General features: G+C 40.9%; 1 protein-coding gene across 8 annotated transcripts in view; it reads right to left on the bottom strand.

Moving 5' to 3' along the window:
• Positions 1–21,359, bottom strand: part of ESRRG (estrogen related receptor gamma) — a 465,100-nt gene that overhangs the window by 125,353 nt on the left and 318,388 nt on the right. For all 8 annotated transcript variants that reach the window (XM_029047306.2, XM_029047310.2, XM_029047308.2 and 5 more), the window contains one exon: positions 9,468–9,883. In XM_029047306.2, coding sequence (XP_028903139.1) covers positions 9,468–9,870 — 403 coding nt within the window. In that variant the 5' untranslated portion in view covers positions 9,871–9,883. The remainder of the gene's footprint in view (positions 1–9,467; positions 9,884–21,359) is intronic.

Here is a 21,359-nt window from a genome sequence, read left to right as displayed (position 1 = left end):
CATTAGCCCTGCTCCATTGAGAGGTGGTATTCCCCAGATATTTCTGGTGTGGGCATCCTTGTGCCACTTCCTGTCATACCAGAAAGTCCCCGGGAGCAGACTACAGACCGGAAGCCAAAGCAGAAACAGCCATTAGTGGCAGAGTTGCAGGGCAGTGACTGCCACTCATTTTTGCTGCTGAATTAGTAGTAATAATTGCCATGCTGTGGACTTTCCATAGCAGCTCTTGGCATCTTGGCCAAAGGTAGGGGTCTATTACCCACTTGGTGAGTGACAGGACCTGGACTGAAATTTGGGCACATTCTTCATAATACAAGATGTCAGCGTACTTTATTCAGCACCGCTGGAGTGAAGGGCAATTCATTTCTCCGCAAGTACTAGTTTCATGAAAAAGAGGACTTCTGAGGAATGCTGTCTACATTTACTTACAATTTGACGTTCTTTTCAAGGGTGATGCATGTGTCATTCTAGCGCGTGGCTTCTAAAGCATACATGACACACGGATCACACTAGGTGCTAGTTGGGTGCTTAACATAGCACCTAGCACTGTGTGTGCACTCACAGATATTAACTTATAGTCAAAAAGTCTCCTCTTTGTGGAGAAAGCTTGTAGCCATTCACAGACTTATTTGACCTCAATCAGGTCCACTAGTAAACACTGACCAATATGTTATACTTCACTCAGTTTGACACTTTTAAGCAACCACAAGAGATTTGTTTTAAAGTTGCAATAAAGTTTCTAGCTTAAGTAAATACCAAGCATGGAAAATACTTCTGCTGGTCAGAACAAGAAATGTTCATTAATCTAAAACATTTCTCCTGAGAAAAGGGTGCACAATTTCAGACAGCTACACTTGCTCCCAAATACAGTACGAACTGTGGATTTCCTAGGCAGTGGATCCAGCCTGCTGATCTTGCTCTAATAAAAGCTTTTTCCTGTTTGGTGCATGTGGAGTCATACAGACCTCACTCTGTGCGAGAAGATGAAAATAGTCGCCTTTGAACGAGAATGATTAACTCCCCCTGGACTTAGGTTGTCCCCTACCAGACTCAAGTTTTCCCTCCGGCATTCAGTTTAAATGAGCAGAGGTAAATGTTTTCCTTCCCTACTGTCATACCCGTGCTACTCGTGTCCACGGCTGTTCCCTCCCAGCCCGCTGCCTCCCTGAACCAGTTTCCAAGAACCCTGGACCTTGCTGGCATCACCAGATCAGAGTGCCAAGTAACTCCAGAATGCCAGAGAGGGGGAGGTAACAGAAAATGAAGAGAGTACTACAGAATTGTCTGAAAGAGCAGAGAACAAAATCTAGACACCAGAGGTGGAGAAGAAGTTTTGTTTGTAGAGAGAATGCTATGTGAATAAAGAGTGATATTTATGAGAGGAGACAGAGGAATGGGTTGAAAAGGGAGATTAGAGACTAACCTTACAGACAAGGGGACAATGCTGTTTGAAGGGGGAATATTTAAGAAAAGAAAAAGATAGGGTCAGTGTATTAAATTCTATCTACAAGGGAGGGGTGCCCAGATCTGAATCACTGTCAGCAACTTTTCAGGCCCTTTCAACTAATTTGATATTTTCTTGCAAGTCCCCATCACTGAGTCTCATTTGGGAAATAAAAGGTGGTTTGATGTTAATGCGTATTAAGTCCAAAGACAAAGAAACTTTAGTAAGAAGACTGTCTTAAACCAAAGAAGATAAGGGGTTGAGGTGTACTGGGATGAAAAACTAGTTCCTTTTTTATGCTGATTTTGGCATCTTCAGTACTTGAGCAGCGGTAACTACCAAATTCTCCCAGGTGTCTTTGAAAGATTGCATTGATTTTCCTATCCCAATTTTTAAGTACAGTATGTTTCCCCACCACCACCACTCCCAGACAACAAATTCCTACTATCATCACCGCCAAAGGATAGAGACACTGTTACCAATGTTATGCTGAAATCCGGTCACCGATATAGGGTTACAACTACTTTCAGATTCAAATGTCCCGTCAAAACCAGTTGTGTTCAATTATAGGAAGGTAAAGGGCAAGATTTCCAAGAGGTTAAGTCTCAGAGCAGCCTGTTCCAATGAAATGCTTAAACAACAGTTTCACAGAAATTCAGAAAACGTTCTAGGCTTCTCATACTCTACCCACTGACCAAGTGCCAGTCAGATTAACCTCACTGAAATCCCCACTGGCTTAGACCTTACTCCTTCCCTTTTGGTGTTTCCGGCCTTTACCAATATCTTACCAAGGCACCTTCTCTCCGACCTATAGTCTCAATTTCCACAGCCATCTCAACCAATTCGTGGTTTTTATTGAGAGCTTAATAGATGCTGAGCACCGTACTAAGTGCTTGGGAAAGTACAATTCGATAGAGTAAGTAGACATGTCCCCGTCCATCTCCTTCATCCAACAGTGTTCCTGGATCTTTTCCTTTCACTAGTTCCTCCAGGGCCTGTTCCTTCGTACCTTGATTGTGAGGCCCATGTGGAACATGGACTGTATCCAAATAACCTTCCATCTACCCCAGAGCTTAGAACAGTGCTGGGCGAGTAGTAACTGCCTAACAAATACCATAATTATTATTATTCCCTGCCTGGATAAGGAATGATAGAGCTGGAAAAGCAGATATACCCATAAATCCATTAACACACTCTCTCTCTCTGCCTCTGCCTCCTCATCATCGGTATTTGTTCATGACCTAAAATCCACTAAAATCCACCCTTTCTCTCCATCCAAACTGCTACCATGCATATCCAAGCATTCTGCCTTGACTACTGCAACTGTCTGTCATCTTGCTAACCTCCCTGACTCCAACCTCTCCTGAATCCGGTCCACACTTAACTTTGCTGCAAGTATCATTTTTATTAAAAAAAGTTGTGTCAAAAAGCCCTCTTCTCCTGAGCTCCCTCTCCCTTTTGCACAGTCTATGCACTTGGATCTGTGATCTTTGAGCATTTGATACTTGCCCCACCCTGAGTCACCCAGCACTTATGTACATATCTATAAATTATATATAAATTATTTATATTAATGCCTACCGTCCCTCTAGCCTCTAAGCTCGCTGTGGGCAGGGAACGTGTCTACCTACTCTGTTGTACTCTTCCAAGCACTTAGTACAGTGCTCAGCACACAGTAAGCGTTCAGTAAATACTGATGACCACCTGTGTGCACAGCACATTACCAGGGGCTTAGGATATGATAAAAAGTAGCAAACATAGTCCCTTCTCTTCAGGGGTCTTCAAGTTCATAGCGAGACAAGAAGATCCAGATAGTATGCATTCCATGGGAAGAAATGGCAAAACAATCGACAAAAATAGAATAAGCAAAAAAAGAATATGCAAGTAGCATAGAAGTAAATCCAAACAAGTGCAAAGGCTCTCTACTGAAGAGGGTGGGGTTTTTGAAAGGCTTATAATATTAGCAGATTTGAAGAGGGAGAGCTTCAGGCAAAAGAGTATGACTAATGATGTCAAAGACAGGACAGTCAAGGGCAAGGTATGGTCATGGGAATAGCTTGGGAGCAAAGAGTGAGAGCTATGGTGAAGCTGAAAATGAGCAGCAATTAAATACTCAGCAATGGTAGCCTTTGGAGGTATTTGAGGTAAGAAATGATTCAGTATCGTAGTGCATAATTGATTGAATAGGGCAGAAGATGTAAACAGGGATTCCAGTAGAAAGCCTGATACTAAATGAGAATACAGGTTTGAAAGAACATCTACACTAACATAAACAATGTTTCTAAATTCTTCAGTTCTGCATAGCTTACTTTGAATTACTGAGGAAAATGTTTCATCATAATACACTGTGATTCATTTTATATAGTAAAGAAATCTAGGCATTGGGAAACCTTATTTGCTACTATTCCTTCCATCTAAACTGCTGAAAATGAATAGGGTAGAGATGGGGAACTTCTGGGGTTTAGAGGAATATCCGTTATGCAGGTTAGCCGAGTGAAAGCTAATTCAATCATTATTGGCACGAACGTTTAAAAATAAAAGCTCACTGTATAGTAGTCCATTTGTCCAAAAATAAACAACTGCTTCTCCCAGTGAGCTGAAGGTCATAATTAAAGCTGAGTCTTAGAAAGATTCCAAGTTTATGAAACTTACTACATCTTTGATTTAATTCCTTCATTATCTAGGATTGGGAAAGATATCTTTATTGGCCCAACCCACCTAAGTAAAAGTTCATCTGATGCAGACCTGGTCTTAATTGTTTTTAAAAATATTTACCTAGTTTGTTCTGAGATGCATTAATGGGACTGAAACCTTGGGATATAAAGGACAGATATCAACAATAAATACCATATGGTAATATATTTAATGTCCTACCATATTCAGTGACTTAATGTGGTGGGAATCCTGAAAGTTTATTGTGCTTTTCTTTCCTTGAAGAAAGGTCATATCCTTGACAACTGAGAAACATATAATTTAACCTCTGAAAGCCAGGTATGCTTGCGTGCAACCAAGACCAAACTTTGTTTTCAGTTCTAAATGTCACTTTATCTTAATTTACATAACCAGTTTTGCTATTCTGATTAACTTGCTGATTAAATTAAAATGCTATAAAAAATGGTTTACTGTACAGTGTGCCCAGATTTGCAGAACAATTGGCCTGACAATCGGTACACATTGGGGTGAAGCTTATTTTTTCTTTAAATGGTAATTATTAAGCACTTACTCTGTGCCAGGCACAGTACTGAACACTGGGGTAGATACAAGTTAATCAGGCTGGACATAGTCCCTATCCCACAGAAGGTTCACAGCCTTAATCCCCATTTTACAGATGAGGTAACTGAGGCACACAGAAGTTAAATGGCTTGCCCAAGGTCACACAGCAGACAAGTGGCAGAGCCAACATTAGACCCCTGCTCTATCCACTAGACTATGCTGCTTCTCTTAGGATGGTTTGGATGGCTGAGAGTAAATGCTTCTATCTCCCTTCCTCCCTCCCTTTTGTATCTACTCTCCCCATCTTCAAAATGCTCTAAAAATCATATCTCCTAAAAGCAGACTTCCCAGACTAAACCCTTTATTTCCCCTATCTTCCCTCCCTTCTACATTGATATGAATATGGCTATGAACCCCTTAGGAATTATGATAACTCAGCCTCACAAGAGTATGTCCCCTTGTCTCTAATCGACTTTAAGATGTTACCCTCTATAAACTGTAAACTCTTCGTGGTGAGGGATTACAGCTACCAACTCAGTTGCATTGTACTTTCCCAAATGCTTAGTAAAGTGTTCTCCACACGAGTGTTCAATAAATACTATTGATTGACTGACTATAACCCAAAAGGGACATTCTCACCGCTGAAATCTCCTCATCCTGAAAATTCTACTAGAGACCCAGTTTTTCCATGGACACTTTCCAAATAAATCCCATCTCCCTCTTACCATTCCAACCATTCCCAACACTGTCCAAGAATTTATGCACACACACTTCTATGTATTATGTAAGTATTTCATTGCTAACACTCTTACAGAACGTTAGTGTTCTATGTCTCAATCATGTGCAATTTAAATTTATTTGCAGGTCCATGAAATTGTCTTTTCCCTTTTCCCCTATTACGCTGTAAATTCCTTGGGAGCTGGGACTAGTTCTTGCTTTTTCCTTTGTTAATTCTTCCAGCTGCCGAGTATAACATTCTTCATTCAATGAATGTAATAAATTTGACTGACTATGGAAATGAACTATACAGATTGTAGAAAAACCACAGTCGAAAAACCAGTTGTGTTGCTGAATAGCAAAATTGGGGCCAGTTCAATAGCTCAAAGAATCAAAATAGCAGTTTTGAAAATATCACTAAGTTTAGTACACCCAGTTCAGTCAGGATGCCAAATTTCACTACGTTTTGGCTAGAATGCTGATAGGGAATCAGGGAACATTTGCCCAATGGGGCCTGTTCAGATAAAGGACACTGGTTTCTGAAGAGATAGCTTGAACATGAAGTGCTGAAGTCCTTGCGTACTAGAATACAAATTTTCCATAACATAAAACTTGGCAAGAATGCAACCTCTGTGTTTTAGTAGAACTGGGTATGCTAGTTGTGGGCAGGGAATGTGTCTACCAACACTGTTGTATTCTGCCAAGTGCTAAGTACTGTGCTCTGCACATGGGAAGCATTTAATAAATGCCACTGGTGATGACGATGATGATACAGAACACTTCTAGGACATCTCGCATAGCTTGCAAACTGGGGCAGCAAAGATTGCCATAGCTACCCTGGCCACTTCGTTTTGGCCCAAGAAGTTGCATGGTCTGGCAAGAAGAGTAATGGTGTGGGAGCCGGAGGAACTGGATTTTACCCCAGCTCCATAATTTGTCTGCTGTGTGGCCCTGGGCAAGTCACTTAACTGCTCAGACCCTCAGTTTCCTCATCTTTAAAAGCTGTTGCTTTTTCTTGGACATAAATGGCTATGAATACGATGCACAAGGCCAGTCCCTTTTATTCATAAAGCCTACTTTGGTGTGAATTTTCCAATAAAAAGAAAAATTAATAAGAAAGGTAATAGAATTGCAATTTGGATCTGTTTTTCATAGTGTACCAAAGTGAGAGCCTCCAAAAAGTGATACCATTTAATATAAGCTTGGTTTTTGCCTAACTTTTATGTACTGAACTAATTCAAAAGCTTTTCTATGATAACTTGGAGGTGTTCAATAAATAAAATATGCCTTTCGAGTTGTTTGCTGAAATCTGAGTAATTGCCTTTCGATTTTGAAACTAAACTAAAATTTAGTTTAGTATCAGAATGTCTCATTACTTCTGATAGGCTCTAGATAATGTGTTCTGTTACTAGACTTTTAGATATACATTTGACCAAGAATCCAGTTCAAAATTTTATCTCTAATAAATAGGATGAACTCTCAAGTTGAATTTACAGCCAAAATCTGCCAGTTGCCAATGGATATGCCCCTTCACTGAAGTCAAGTGAAGAAGAATACCAGAATAGATTGGGTGAAAGAACTCCTCTGTAAGTCCTGGAAAAACTAGTTACCTTATAACTAGGAGAGGTTAACAAGAGAATCTCCTTCCCCAGAAAGCTATAAGTGTGGCAGGCAAGTACTTGCTGTGGATGGTTTAAATCTAAATGTAAACCTGACCGATTTGACCCCTTGAGGCTCCAGATTTGATCATTTTATAATGTTTGAAACTCACTGTTCCTATCACTCACCGAAGGCTCTGTCGTTATGAGCATTTAGCCATTTGGAGGAGATCTTTCCAGTATTACTTGTAATTATTTTTTTAATTATTACATTCCACTTTCACAACTTAATCCCTTTATTTGCCTCACTGCATTTTTGGGGCTAAGGATTATAAGGCCATCCTGTAGCTAGCAGGATGGCCCTGGTGAAATCTCTGCCCAGCTGCCAGTTGTATATCTAGCCAGTTGGGGGAGTTTAGAGAGCTAATCTCAAAAGTGACATCTTTGTCTCAGTCTTTCAATTCCAGAAACTTCTTGTCTGTGGGCGTGGAGTATTTATGAACCCAATTCATGAATGCCTGAATCGTACACCTTACTCAGCAAAAGCTTTGGTAGGATTTCAGCACACTGTATTTTTGTAAATAGTGCTTAATCATTACATTTCTGGTTTACCATCAACAGAAATCTAATTTGAATAAACTGGCCAAATGTCAGTACATTTAAAGAGCCTAAGCTATTAATAGCAAATCTAAATCCAAAGATCTTCCTTTGAGGGGAAGTAAGCATTCATAAGTATCAGTGACTTAAAATAATCATGTATGAAATGCAAACCTCTGTGCAATCTATGTATTGATACCATGCATCATTTCCAGTGTAAAATGAAGCCGTGTGGTGTAGTGGAAAGAGGGCGGGTCTGGGAGTCAGAGGACTGGGGTTTTAATTCTGGCTCTGCCACTTACCTGCTGTGACTTGGGCAAGTCACTTAACTTCTCTGAGCCTCAGTTTCCTCATCTGTCAAAAGGCAGTAAATACCTGTTTTCCCTCCCCCTTAAATACTAAGCCTCATGTGGGACAGGGACTGTGTCCCACCTGATTAATCTGCATCTACCCTAGCACTTAAACTAGCGCTTGATACATAGTAAATGTTCAACAAAAATCATAACTATTGTTATTATTATTGCTGGATCAGACCATTGGTCTACCTTAGCCAGTATCTTGTCCTTAATGGTAGCTCCTTGATGCTTAAAGGAACAATATGATGAGTAATCCCCAGTATCGTCAACTAAGGATCAATTTGTATGGGTTCTTTATAATTGATTTCAATTAAACTGCTTACATTGTTTATCAATTGCTTATTATTGCTCACCATTAAAATCTGTGCTCTTAGTCATTTACATATATATTCGATCGTTTATGTCTACTATCCTCCATCATTAGATGATAAACACAGTTTTACTTCTGCGTATATTCTCAAATGCCTAATACAGTGTTCCTAAAATCACAACTCCTCTAAGAGGCCTTCCCTGACTAAACCCTCATATACTCTACTCACCCTCCCTTCTGTGTTCCCCTATGCAATTGGATCTAAAATCCCTAAGCCACTAACCCCACCCTCTATTTCCCTATTTGTAATTTATTTTGATTCTGTATCCCCTTCTAGACAGTAAGCTCCTTGTGGGCATGGATCAATTTAACCAACTCTATTATACTGAAAAGCAGTGTGGCCTAGTGGAATGAACATGGACCTGGGAGTCAGAGGACCCGGGTTCTAATCCCATTTTCAGCATTTGTCTGCTGTGTGACCTAGGGCAAGTCACCACTTCTCTGTGCTTCAACTCCCTCATCCAAAAATGGGGATTCAAAACCTTTTTTCTCCCTCCTGTTTAGCCTGTGAGTCCCATTGACAGGGACTGTGTCTAGTCTGCTTAGCTTGTAACCACCCCAGCGTTTAGTACAGTGCTTGGCACTTTGTACGCATTTGAATACCGCCACAGATACTGCACTCCCCCAAATGCTTATTACAGTGTTCTGGGCTCAGTAAGCACTCAATAATGAACCATGACTGACTCAGTACACATATACATACATAATGTAAAATGGCTTGACAGGGTGACTTAACTATGACTTTTGTTTTCTTTTCCATTGCTTGTCTGATACCTTTACATAATAAGTCTAGTCTTCATATTTATTTCATTACCTATGTAACCTATTATCCCCATGGTTCCCTGATTAATACTTTGTGATCAGTGGGAGCTCAATAAATTCTATAACTGATTCTCCCTCTGCTTAGGGGCTAAACATGGAAGGGAGAGAGATATCCATCAAACATCCATTTTGCAGTGAAGTTGTTTTAAGGAAATCCCCCATTGGGAAGTCCATTTTGAATTATCTTGGTCCAACATGATGGTCCAAGATAAGTTCATGAATATGAAAATTATGACCTAAGGAGCAGCAGGAATAACAACTACAACAAAAATCCTCTACCTAGCCTGCCACAGGAGTGTCCCCATCACCAAGGGCAGTTGAAAAAAAAACACACAAAAAACTCTACTAACCTTGAATTGTCCTCTTAAAGAAGGCCTTGCAGGCTTCACACGAAGCTACCCCATAGTGGTACCCAGAAGCAATGTCACCACAAACTAAACACAGTCTCTTGGGCATGGAGTTGAGCATATATTCACACTTGGTCTGTGAATCTTCGGCAATAGTACTGGAGCAATCGTCGTATCTTTTCCTGACAGGCCCATTGCCTCCCAGGACCGGGGCAGAGGGGTAGAGGGGAGGTGAGTCAAGTCCATTCTGATGACCATTCATGGTTGAACTGTAGCTCCCGCTGGCGTCCGATGAGCCACCGGGGCTGTGATGGTTGATGCTGTCTGTTAAGGAGGCAGGGCTTGAGGGCTCCGTCTTGATGTATGACGAACAGCTGGAATCAATGTGTCGATCTTTGCTTGACATTCTGCAGAGAAGCCTGCAGTGGGTTGGGGGGTGGTCAGAGGAAGAGAAAGGAGAGGGGAGAATAAAATGGGCGGGGGAGGGGGAGAGACAGAGAGAGAGAGAGAGAAGGAAAGAAAATGGGAAAGGAGAAAGGGAGAGAAAGAAAAACTCATGTATTACAGACTTAATTCTTCGAGTTTTTTGTAGGTTTAGGTACCACACATCATTCATCCACTCATTAGTCAATCCCTCTTGTTCAACATGAAGGCAAATCAGCAAAAGGGCATGATAGAGCTTCAAAGCTCCATCCAGCTGTAAAAAAAACTTTAAAGAACCCCAATACAATTTTTTTCTCCCCCCACACCCCCACTTTTAAATCAAGACTCCCAAATTTAAATTTGCCAACCAAGGAGTCAGTGATTTTCAAAGTCAGTTTCATTCCAATAATTTTATTTTTCACATTTTCCCCCACTCTTTGAAGCTGCCTACATTACCAACAGATGCAAACTTTGTATTCTCGAGCCTGAATGAGATGATTGCTCTGCTTAGTAATTACTGTTTGTCAGCATGCTACCATAAACATAACTGTATGCTTTATTGATCTGACTTGGAAACAAAGGAAAAACATCCACCAAATACTTTGTTTCATATTAAAACTGCCTCATTGTAGTCATTTAATAATGGAAAATTCGTCCTTAAGTGCAAAGATGATGCAAAATTTCATATCAGGTAAAATTTTACATTTGTTTCATTATGGTCAGGAAATGGGTCTACCAAATTTGTTATACTGCATCTCCCAAGAGCTTAGTGCAAGTGCTCTGCACACGCTAAATGCTCAATAAATATGATTGATCGCATGTCTAGGTTGGATAAAAACCCACCACAAAAATCTAAATGTAATGATTCACCAGTCTTTAGCACAAATATCTTTTAGCCCTTATGCAGAGATCTCCAAGAGACTAACCAGTAGTTATCAATTTATTTTACCATGTTAAACAATCAAATCACATTTATCGAACACTTATGGGTACAAGACAGCAGAGGCAGAAGGGAAGGCGTAAGCAATGTACTCCACACTTGGGAGAGTACAATGTAACAATATAACAGAATTGGTAGACATGTTCCCTGCCCACAACAAGCTTACAATCTGGAGGGAGAGATAGAAATGAATATAAATACATAAGAGTCATGCAGCTGAGTGATGGGTGAATAAAGGAAGCAAAGCCAAGTGCAAAGGTGACAGGGAAGGGAGTGGGAGAAGAGGAAATGAGGACAGTCATGGAAAGCCTCTTGGTGGAGATGTGCCCTTGATTAAGGCTTTGAAGGCAGGGAGAGTAATCGTCTGTCAGATATGAAGAGGGAAGGTGTTTCAGGCCAGGGGCAGGCAGATGGATGGACAACCATTGGAGGTTTTTGAGGAGTGGGGAAACATTGACTGAACAGTTTTGTAGAAAGATGATCCGGGCAGGAGAGTGAAGTTTGGCTGAAGTGTGAAGAAACAGGAAGCAGGGAGGTGTGGAAGGATGCTCTTGCAATTATCAAAGTAGGACAGGATAATGTGCTTGTATTAACATGGTAGCCGTTTGAAGAGGAAAGGATCTACTTTAGCAGTGTTGTGAAGATAGATCTGACAGGATCTGGGGAGAGACTGAATATATGAGTTGAAGAAGAAAGAGATGAGGACAGGCTAATGATGCCAAGGCTATGGGCTTGTGAGACAGGAAGGTGGTGGTGCTGTTTACTGTGATGAGAAAGTCAGTGGGAGGACAGGATTAGTATTTATAATGTGGTGTTTATAATGTCTGCAGAGTTGGTAGACACGATCCCTGACCTCAAGGAGCTCAGAGTCAAATGAGGGAGACTGTTCAGTGTTCAGCACATTATAGACACTCGATAAACAATACTAGTTTCGATTAAGGTCAAGTGGATCCATTGACCTTCCTGGGTTGAAATCTGCAGATAGAAATCTGAAGACATTTAATTATTGCACAAATTCCTTCTTGGGATCTTTACCTCCTCCCATTTGTAGATTCCTAAAACCTCAGGCTGTAATTGAAGCTTCAATTTGGTGTGAGCACTTAAAATATATTCCCAAAAGCTGTTTTTAGAGCCAAGTACCAAAAGGGGAGGAGGAGGAAGGGAAAGACTTGGAATGGATAGTATTTTTTTTTTAAAGGAAAGCAATCTCAAAATCCCCATATAAACCAAGGAACTAGGAAGGTGAAACTCATGAAATTATCTTACTGCTTGTGTTGTCTTTTCCTCAAGAACTAGCAGAAGAAAAAATGTCCCTCTTGCCAGCCTGAACTAGTTCATCCTTTCCCTTCTGCATCTGCTGTCTTGTACCCGTCACTGTTAATGAGCACTGTAATTAATAGATAGCTCTCTCGTCTCCCTGCTTGCACTCTGGGCTAAGCACTTTTCTCAAGTCAACGTTTAAAAGAAAGCGGGTCGGCACTGACTTACAGCAGCCCGGCGAATTCCTTTTAATTTAGAGCACTTACACCACCACTCCACTTATTACCTTATAATTACCGGACTGCTCTCACATACATTATGATCTTAGACTCAAGTTAGAAGTTATTAGGGTGCTAAAACATAGTTGCTCTCCTTCTCTCTCTAGCACTGAATTTTCCACAGCTTTGATTAAAGTGATCAATTAACTCTTTCAAAAATCTTTTCATGAAATAGGATTTTTTATGATTTTGCTGAGAAGTCCTTTTCTCATGCAACTTGGAATTTTTCTCTAGCTCCCTCCTGCATCGAAAGCTCAGGGCTGTAACAAGGAGTTTTATGATCTCATAAGAACTGGATTAGTGAATCTCCTAGTTCAGGGAATCATTTATAATGAACTCCGATGTCACCATTCCATTCTCGGGACAATCATTTGCCTACATTCTCTCATGTGACTAACCAGTTAGTTGCCCGATGCATGTTGTCATGTCCACTGCACAAATGGACCTTACCCTCTTGACATTGCCAAAACCATAATATTGGCTCAAAACCTTGCAAGAGCCTGTGCTGTAGGAATCAACTTAAGTAGGCTAAAGCCGGTATTGTGGTGTTTTGGAAGTGGTAGTATCTGGTGTTAATCAGGGTCCGATTGCTTTCAGCAAAGGTTCAAACAGGGCAAACTAGATCAGAGCATATTTGGAGGAAAAGCTCTGTTAAAACATTAACTACTGTCTACTAGGAGGAGAAAACAGTGGATTATGTGTTCAGTTTTGGGGGGCGGAGCAAGGGGAAGAGCCTACTTTCCCACCCCAAACAGCAGTGCCCTATTTCATTCATTCATTCATTCAATAGTATTTATTGAGCGCTTACTATGTGCAGAGCACTGTACTAAGCGCTTGGAATGTACAAATCGGTAACAGATAGAGACAGTCCCTGCCCTTTAACGGGCTTACAGTCTAATCGGGGGAGACGGACAGACAAGAAAAATGGCAATAAATAGAATCATGGGGAAGAACATCTCATTAAAACAATATCAAATAAATAGAATCAGGGTGATGTACATTTCATTAACAAAATAAATAGGGTAATGAAGATATATACAGTTGAGCGGATGGGTACAGTGCTGCGGGGATGGGACAGGAGAGGGGGAGGAGCAGACGGAAAGGGGGGAGAAGAGGGTTTAGCTTATGTGTGTACCTTACTGATCAATTGTACTTAAGTGCTTATTGTGTACAGAGCACTGTATGAAGTAGTTGGGAGAGCACAGTATAACCGACTTGGTAGACATGCCCTGCCCACAAAGAGCTTACAGTTTAGCTTTACACAATTTTACACCACATCTGTCGCTTCTACATCTCAGGCACTGCCTCGATGCCTTACCTCAGCCTGCAAGGAGCTGAAGGAGACACCCACACCTGCTACAGATTGGCTCCCTTTGGAGTCACCTTCCCCCATGTTTGGAATAAAGACTAAGTGAAATCTCAGTAAGAGCATATTTGTCTCCTAATTACTACTTAGCTCATTACACCGCAGAGTTCCTAGACACCATTACATTATATTCTAAAACTACAGTTGGATCTTAATTCTCTCTCTGTCTCTGAAATTCTACAGCTCTATTATTCAAGCCTGAAATATTCACAACTATCTATAAATTCAATTGTCAGCTGGTGGATTTTATTCCAGACCTCACTTCAATCTAAAATTAGAGGCACTAAAATTCACATTAACTCTAAAAGGAATATAGTGAATAAGACTTTATTTCAAAAGAACACCTTTTTGTCAGAAAGAGCCATTTTCAAGATGATGGCTTTATCTAGTCAATGAGAATAAACCCAATTCCACAATGTGCTGTTAATGCAGAAATTTTTAGGTCACATTGGATTAATAAAAATCTAAATTTAGTCAAGGATTATGACTAGAAATAGCAGGTGCCCCATAAATGTGAGTGGTATTTATTTTTTAAAACTTGATCAAGTTGTTTTTTCATTACTACGAGTTTACATTTAGGAGGACCAACTCTCGCCCCTTATGGGCCATGTTTTCAGAAAGATCTCATGAACCTATGTGGAGTTTAATGAAGGGAAGCAGGAAATTTTCCCCATGCTTAGCCTGTAAACAAGCTCTAAATGATATAATGGGAGTGACGCTTCAGCTCTGACTGCAGTACAGCCCTGAGAGAAAGCAATGGGGCAACTTCAAACGGCTAATAAAAATGAAACACAACTTCAGGCAGAGCATATCTTGCTTCCTGCAACTTCACCATGTGAGAATCTGTGATGTGAGGCTCTGGGAAGGTTAATTCTCTGAAATGAGAAATTCAAAGTTGGAAAGAAAACCTTTCTATTAATGAACCATAGTTTTAAAATAGCTAAGCACACACATTTACACATATTCACATGGAGGATATATTTCTGCCATTAAGTACTTTATAAATGTGGGAAAGCATTTTCTTATTGTTAGTTAATGATTATAAAAGCCAGAGGCATTAATTTTATTACTCCTTGGCCATAATAATATTAGTCATGCCAATGACACAGACATCAGCACCTCAATGAAATCTATAAATTCCAGCTGAAATATCACTTTTTTATAATCCTCTTATTTTGTGCAATAGTAATTTGCACACCTTCAGGGCCTTTAAGGAAATGCACAGCACTACACACAAGTTTAATCTTATTCCCATTTCAAGGTGAGGACACTGTGGAATGAGATAGTTCCTGGATTCTCAAGATCAAAACAGGGATCATTCCCAAATCTTGATGCTAGGGTACTTCTATAAACCCAAGCTGAACTCTATATCTAGAGGGGGTGCACCGTCCAACCTTCTGTCAGGCTTTCCAAGGCTTGGGCATTGACACACATCGCTACCGGTTTCATCAGCATCACTACTTGCTACAGTGAAGTACAAATGATTAGGGGCCTGGAATTTAGTCAGCCTTCCAGGATTGAAGTAATCTCAGCTCAGCACAACTTTCCTGTGTGGAGTAAGTGAAAAGGATGGATGGCAATGAGATATTGTTGAGGAGCTGCTGAATAGAAGGTTGAAAAAGGACAAAAGGAGATAGAGCAGGAAGAACTAAAGCTTTAAATACAGTGAGCCAACTCGATAGTGGGGCCTAGAGAAAGATATTTTCAAGGCTTCAATAAAGCCTCAGACTCAGCCACGGTCTCCGACCAGCCCTTAAATGAAGTCTGGTTAGGTTAAAACAGAATGGCAGAGAGGGGAGGGGTGGGGCATGTATTTTGCCCTCCACTATTTGTGGCCCTGGAGAATCTGGGGTAAGGAAAATATGGTGATGGAGGAAGGAGTAACAGCACAACACTTTCACACATTCCTGGTTTTCCCAGAAGCCTTTGGTATACATGTGTGGCTCCCAACCACTCTCGGGAATTTGAAGCTCCATAGTCTAGGGCTTCAACCTGGACAGGGATGGGTTGAAATGTTTCAGTGCAGACAGACATACTAATCCAGGGCTTAGAAGAGCAAGCGTGGTTTGCCTTGCACCTAAATAGGTGAATCCTTACCAACTCTATCCCTACCTCTAGACTGTCAGGTCATTGTGGGCAGGGAACATGACTTTTATTGATTATTGTACTCTCCCAAGTGCTTAGCATAGTGCTCTGCACACAGCATATGCTCAATAAATACGATTGAATGAACTCATGGTGTAAAAAGACTGTTCATCATGTACTGTTTTGTTCTTTCTCATCCCAAGCAATAGGAAGATCTTTGCCTTTAAGCTTGAAACACAAATGCATATGTAGAGGATGCATATTTTCATGTGCTCCAACAGTGGGGTGTTCCTCATTGAGCTGCTTTCTGATAATGTTGTCTCCAGGTTTCATGGAAGAAATCAGGATTCTGGTATGGGTCTCCTCACTGACCTCCCTGCCTCCTGTCACTCCCTACTCCAGTACATGCGTCTCTTAAAAAAAAAAAAAAAGTAAGTCTACCACTTCTCAAGAACATCTAATGGTTGCCCATCAACTCTGCATCTAATTCCTCATCATCAGCTTTAAATAAATCAGTTGGCCCCCTTTCACTTTACTTTACTGATTTCATATCATACCCCAGACTGCACATTTCACTCCTCTAACAACAGCTTACTCCTTGTATCTTGATCTCATTTATCTCACCGCCAATTCCTTTGCCCTCCCTTTAGTCTGGAACTCCCTCCCAAACCATAAATGACAGACCACCATTCTTTCCACCTTCAAAGCCTTATTAAAATTACCTTACTGCCCTTTCCGCCCCATACACCCTCTCCCACCTGTGTCACCTATGCACTTGGATCAGAACCATTTGAGCATCTGACAGTCACCTTCACAGCACTTATGTACATATCCATATTTTATTTTTATATCAGTGTCCCCCGCTAGACTCTAAGCTACTTGTGGGCAGGAAATGTGCCTACCAACTCTACTATATTGTACTCTCCCAAGTTCTTAGTACACTGATGAACTGATTGAGCAGGATGATCATGAGGAATCTGTTCTGCCCAAGGGGTTTCCTTTCTGCCAGGATGTTCAAGACAATAGCTTTATGGATGAGGAGAGGTGGAGAGCAAGCGGTCCACTCTCCTCCTCTTTTGTGGCAATGATAGTAATAATGAATAATAATTATGGTGTTTGTTAAGCACTTCCTATGTGCCAAGCACAGAAACAGAAACCACTTTTAGGACTGCTGGGAGTTTCTGGCACTTGGAACAACCTATTCCTTTGCTGCTCTAAAAATCTCTCCACGACCTTTCTATGATGGACTGCTCCAGCCAAGACTGTCTGGGTCACCAATGCCACTCCCACTGCCAAGACCGCCTGAAGGAAGGTATTCATATTAGTGCTGGGTCCAGTGGAAAGATTTAGGAACAGGCTGTTCAGCTGGGACCAGCTCTATTCCCTACATGGACGGACACGGTGTAGGAGCCGGGGGTCTGGCTTTTCCCAGCTGAACAGTCTCCCTCTGGGCCATGCTACCGCCAGTGCCATCTGGGTGGAGGCACAGCAGTGTGGATCAATGGCAAAGGATGATGGCAACTCCGTGATGCATTCACCTTCTCCTTCCTTCTTCCACTTTCTCCTCCTCCTCATCTCTCTCTCTTCCCCTCCTCCCCCGCCCAACTCCCTTCTTGGTCTCCCACTTCCCTAAGACTCTGCCACCTAGAAGTGCCAATATAGACTCCTGTCCTATCTTGGATGGCCAGAAAACCGGTCATCTTAAGTTTCACTTCCTAGATCTTTGGGCAGTACTTCAGGTTCATCAAAGAAGACTCTTTAGATAAACGTCACCTATACACTAGGAAAATTAGTTATCTGGGTTTGGAATTAGTGCTCTGCACATAGTAAACACTCAATAAATATCACTGATTGATCGATAGCCTCATGAGGACAAGACTAGTGTCATTTGCTTCTGGTGTACTTTGTCAATGTGCTTACTACAATGGTACCCAGGGATAAATAAATATCACTAATTGACTGATAGGAGGAGAGCTCAATAATAATAATGGTATTTGTTAAGCGCTTGCTCTATGCCAAGCACTGTTTTAAGCGCTGAGTACTAAAATGCTGAATCGTGCCTCGACTTTTAAATCTATGCAAAAACTATCCCTGAGCTCCTGTTTCAGAGCTGAGTTATGATTTCGGGAGAGCTATTTTACAATGAGCATTTTCCTGCTTCAACTAATTGCACTCTAGTAAAGTGGCAAAATGTGAATCACTTAGTAGGAAAATGGGCACCAGCTGCTATTGTCAGAGAATGGTGATGCTGAAGAAAGGGAGAACTGAATGAAGTGTCATGTCAGAAATCAACGGTGCAACGTGTGATTTGAGAAAACATGACTACTTTACAGAGACAGGGTGTCATTATGGCATCACAGTAATACGATGCTTTGACAACTGCTGGGTCTAACATATCATCATTGCATTAAGGTGAACTGGCTTAGTTGGAGAAGGAACAGAAAGGATTTGTGCTTTTAATAAGAAATATCTTAAGTTCTGCCTAGTTAACCTAATGGATGAGATCATTTTTTCACAATGCAAATCCTGACCTGCACAAATCAAAAAAGGCTGTTACTATAAATTTGGACTAAAAAAAAAACACCACTGAAAAATACAAACTCTCTGAAATAAACAGAGGCACCTCTAATGAGCATCATAAACCTGACTGCCTACTGATTTTGTTCAATCAATCCCAAATGCTGAGCTGTAGTTTTTCTGTTAACTTGTTGTTCTATGACAGAATCCACTATCATTCCATCTTCACTGAGATCGGCAGCCAGCAAATGGTACCTTACAGGGCTTGGTGGCAAGGTGGTTAACAGAATGCTTGAATACATAGAACATGTAACCCTTTAGACTTCCCTCACAAACCTACCTGTGAATCAGAGCCTCCACCCACCCCAAATTACACCATCCCCTTCCATAATAGTAAATCAACCTGGTACCTCCTGCCCAGAAAATGTCACTGGAAAAGACAAACAGGAGAAATTTCATATTTGCTTCCTTATGGCCATTCCAAAACAAGTTTTCCACACCTCTATCCCCATTCCTAATACCTTAAATGGGCTCACTAAAACCCTAAATAGATTAAAGCTATCTCACATCTACATGAGGTGTTGAGCTGCCTCCTGGAAAAGAAGCATGTTTAGGCTATTCTCAAGTGAGACTGTCTCACTATTCACTCATTATGAGTGAATCCTCAAATATAGCAACTGTCACAATCTAATGCAGAAAAGCCAAGTAGTGTAATTTATCCTTTGCTCATTCTCTTGGACCCATTTCAATTTAGGGTCTAGCATCCCTTGTTTATGGCTCTAAATACTGTGAGCAACTAGCAAATCAATAAAGCTGTTAAATGCATAATAATACTCTGTAATTGCATACATGATGTTTTGCATAATTAACTGTCTGAGGTGTTCCTTGTTATAATGGAAATCAGAGTACAGAGGAACCCATAAGTCTATAAAATACTTGCAGTTTATATGAACCAAAATTATCCTTAAAACTCTCATTCTAGTCCTCTAAATCAGACTTCAGAGAGACAGTCATCCTCTATTGTCAAGTCCAAATCAATTCTTACGGCACCACTTTATAATGAACGTGATATTTCACTGAGGCTTACAATTATCCTGATTACTCTTGACTCATGTGATATTATGCTAAACAAACTACAACTACCTCATCGATATTAATGAGACAAACCCAGCTTTTCAACAATTGCGTATTTACGCCCTAATGTAGGCTTAACTAAATATAGGCCCTCAAACACCAGAAATTCTGCACAAAACATCTACGGGTCTTGAAGACCAACTCAAGAGATATTCAGAGACAGGAATCATAGCAACATTTTAATTTGAACACATCTCACATCAGGGGTCTTGCCCGTACTAGTCACTCTCCTGGGAACCAAAAATTAAGATGAAGAAAAGTCGCAGAACTGGGCATTTTGAAGAAGTGCCATTTCCCATGAGATTGCACTGTGACACGGGTATCGAAAAGTGTCCAACGGGAAGATGAGCTGGGATAGAGGTGAAAAACTGCACAAGTATAAATCACAAAAATGAAGTCTCGTGCTGTATATGCTGAATGTAACGTTTATTTGGCTTCTGAGATTTACTCTGCTACTAGCGGGCCTCTTCTGCAGTAAGCCTTCTGCAGAGAAGAAATAGTCTCCTAGTTCTACAAATCTCCAGTCTTTCAAACAGAAATATGGATCAATAAAGTTTTCTTGTGTTCAGACAATTCAGTTTTCAAGCAGTCAAAGGAAGAAGGGAAAAAGCCAATACAAGAGAGGATGACAGCTAAATGAAAGGCTTTGAACAGTGTCTCTTAGGACAAGAAACAACCCCACCACCCCCCACCTCGCCCTCCAACTAACAGTGACTTGTGCCTTTATATGCAGATACTCACATGCTGCATTCTCAACATCTTTTCACATGACTCTCTGCACTCAGAGTGGCGCACAAATCAAAGAAATAATTGAAAATTAAGTCTCTCTGAAATCTTCTTTCCTGCTTTTCACTACCATGTAAAATAAAAGCACCTTTTAGGACAATGCCTTTTGTGACAGTTGTGATTTTGTAACTGCTTTGGACAGAGCTTTGCAAATAGCAGGTGCTAAATAAATACGAATGATTGATTGCTTGATCCTAATTTCTGGTTTTTTTCCTCATTTAGAAGGAACTAGAGAGAGTCAACATATCCCCTGACGTCAATGGAGACACCCTCGCATGGGATAGGAGAATCAGGATACATTTAGTTCATGCCAAACAATAAGATGTGTTAATATCAACCTTCAGAGAAACCTTGCCCTTACAGAAACCAGTTCACACAATTAAGAAAAGGCACAACTGAACCAGAGATGCTTTAATGTGATGTCAAGTTCAAAAGATGAGCTCCAGCCTTCAGCACCAGGGAGACCCACTAAAATGATCGTCTTTCTCTGTCACCTGGAGGTAGAACTCTACATTATTTAATTCAACAAGTTATGAGGCAATTCTAAACATCTGGCCAGAATGCAGCTGGCCTCAAACCATCCACTATACCTGAAGTGCAGTTAAACTTCTGGCACCAGGTGAAGTCCAGCTGATATCTTTGTCCCTAGGAGCAAAAGATAGCCTAGCAAAGGGACTTCGCTAATTACTGAGAATAAGACTCAATTTCCTTTTTTTAAATGGTATTTGTTAAACAGTTATTCTGTGCCAGGCACTGTAGGGGTAGACAGAAGCAAATCGGGATGGACTCAGTCCCTGTCCCACCGAGGGCTCAGAGTCTTAATCCCCATATTAGACACAGTAACTGAGGCACAGAGAAGTGAAGTCAAGTGATTTGCCCAAGGTCATACAGCAGACAAGTGGCAGAACAGCGATTAGAACCCAGGTCCTTCTGACTTCCAGGCTTAAGCTGTTTCCACTAGCCCACATTGTTTCTTCCTTTTTCACTCAAGGGAGCTGCATGGGGAGAAGATGGGATGCAAAATACCATATTTTCTTCTAATTCAAGGGAAAGGAAAATAAAAATAAACTGGAAGCAATGAAAATAACCAAGGATTTGCTTTGCAG

This window comes from Ornithorhynchus anatinus, chromosome 19, assembly GCF_004115215.2.
Source record: "Ornithorhynchus anatinus isolate Pmale09 chromosome 19, mOrnAna1.pri.v4, whole genome shotgun sequence".
NCBI lineage: Eukaryota > Metazoa > Chordata > Mammalia > Monotremata > Ornithorhynchidae > Ornithorhynchus > Ornithorhynchus anatinus.
The sequence above is the reverse complement of the archived record's forward strand: the minus strand, read 5'-3'. Positions and strand labels throughout refer to the sequence as shown.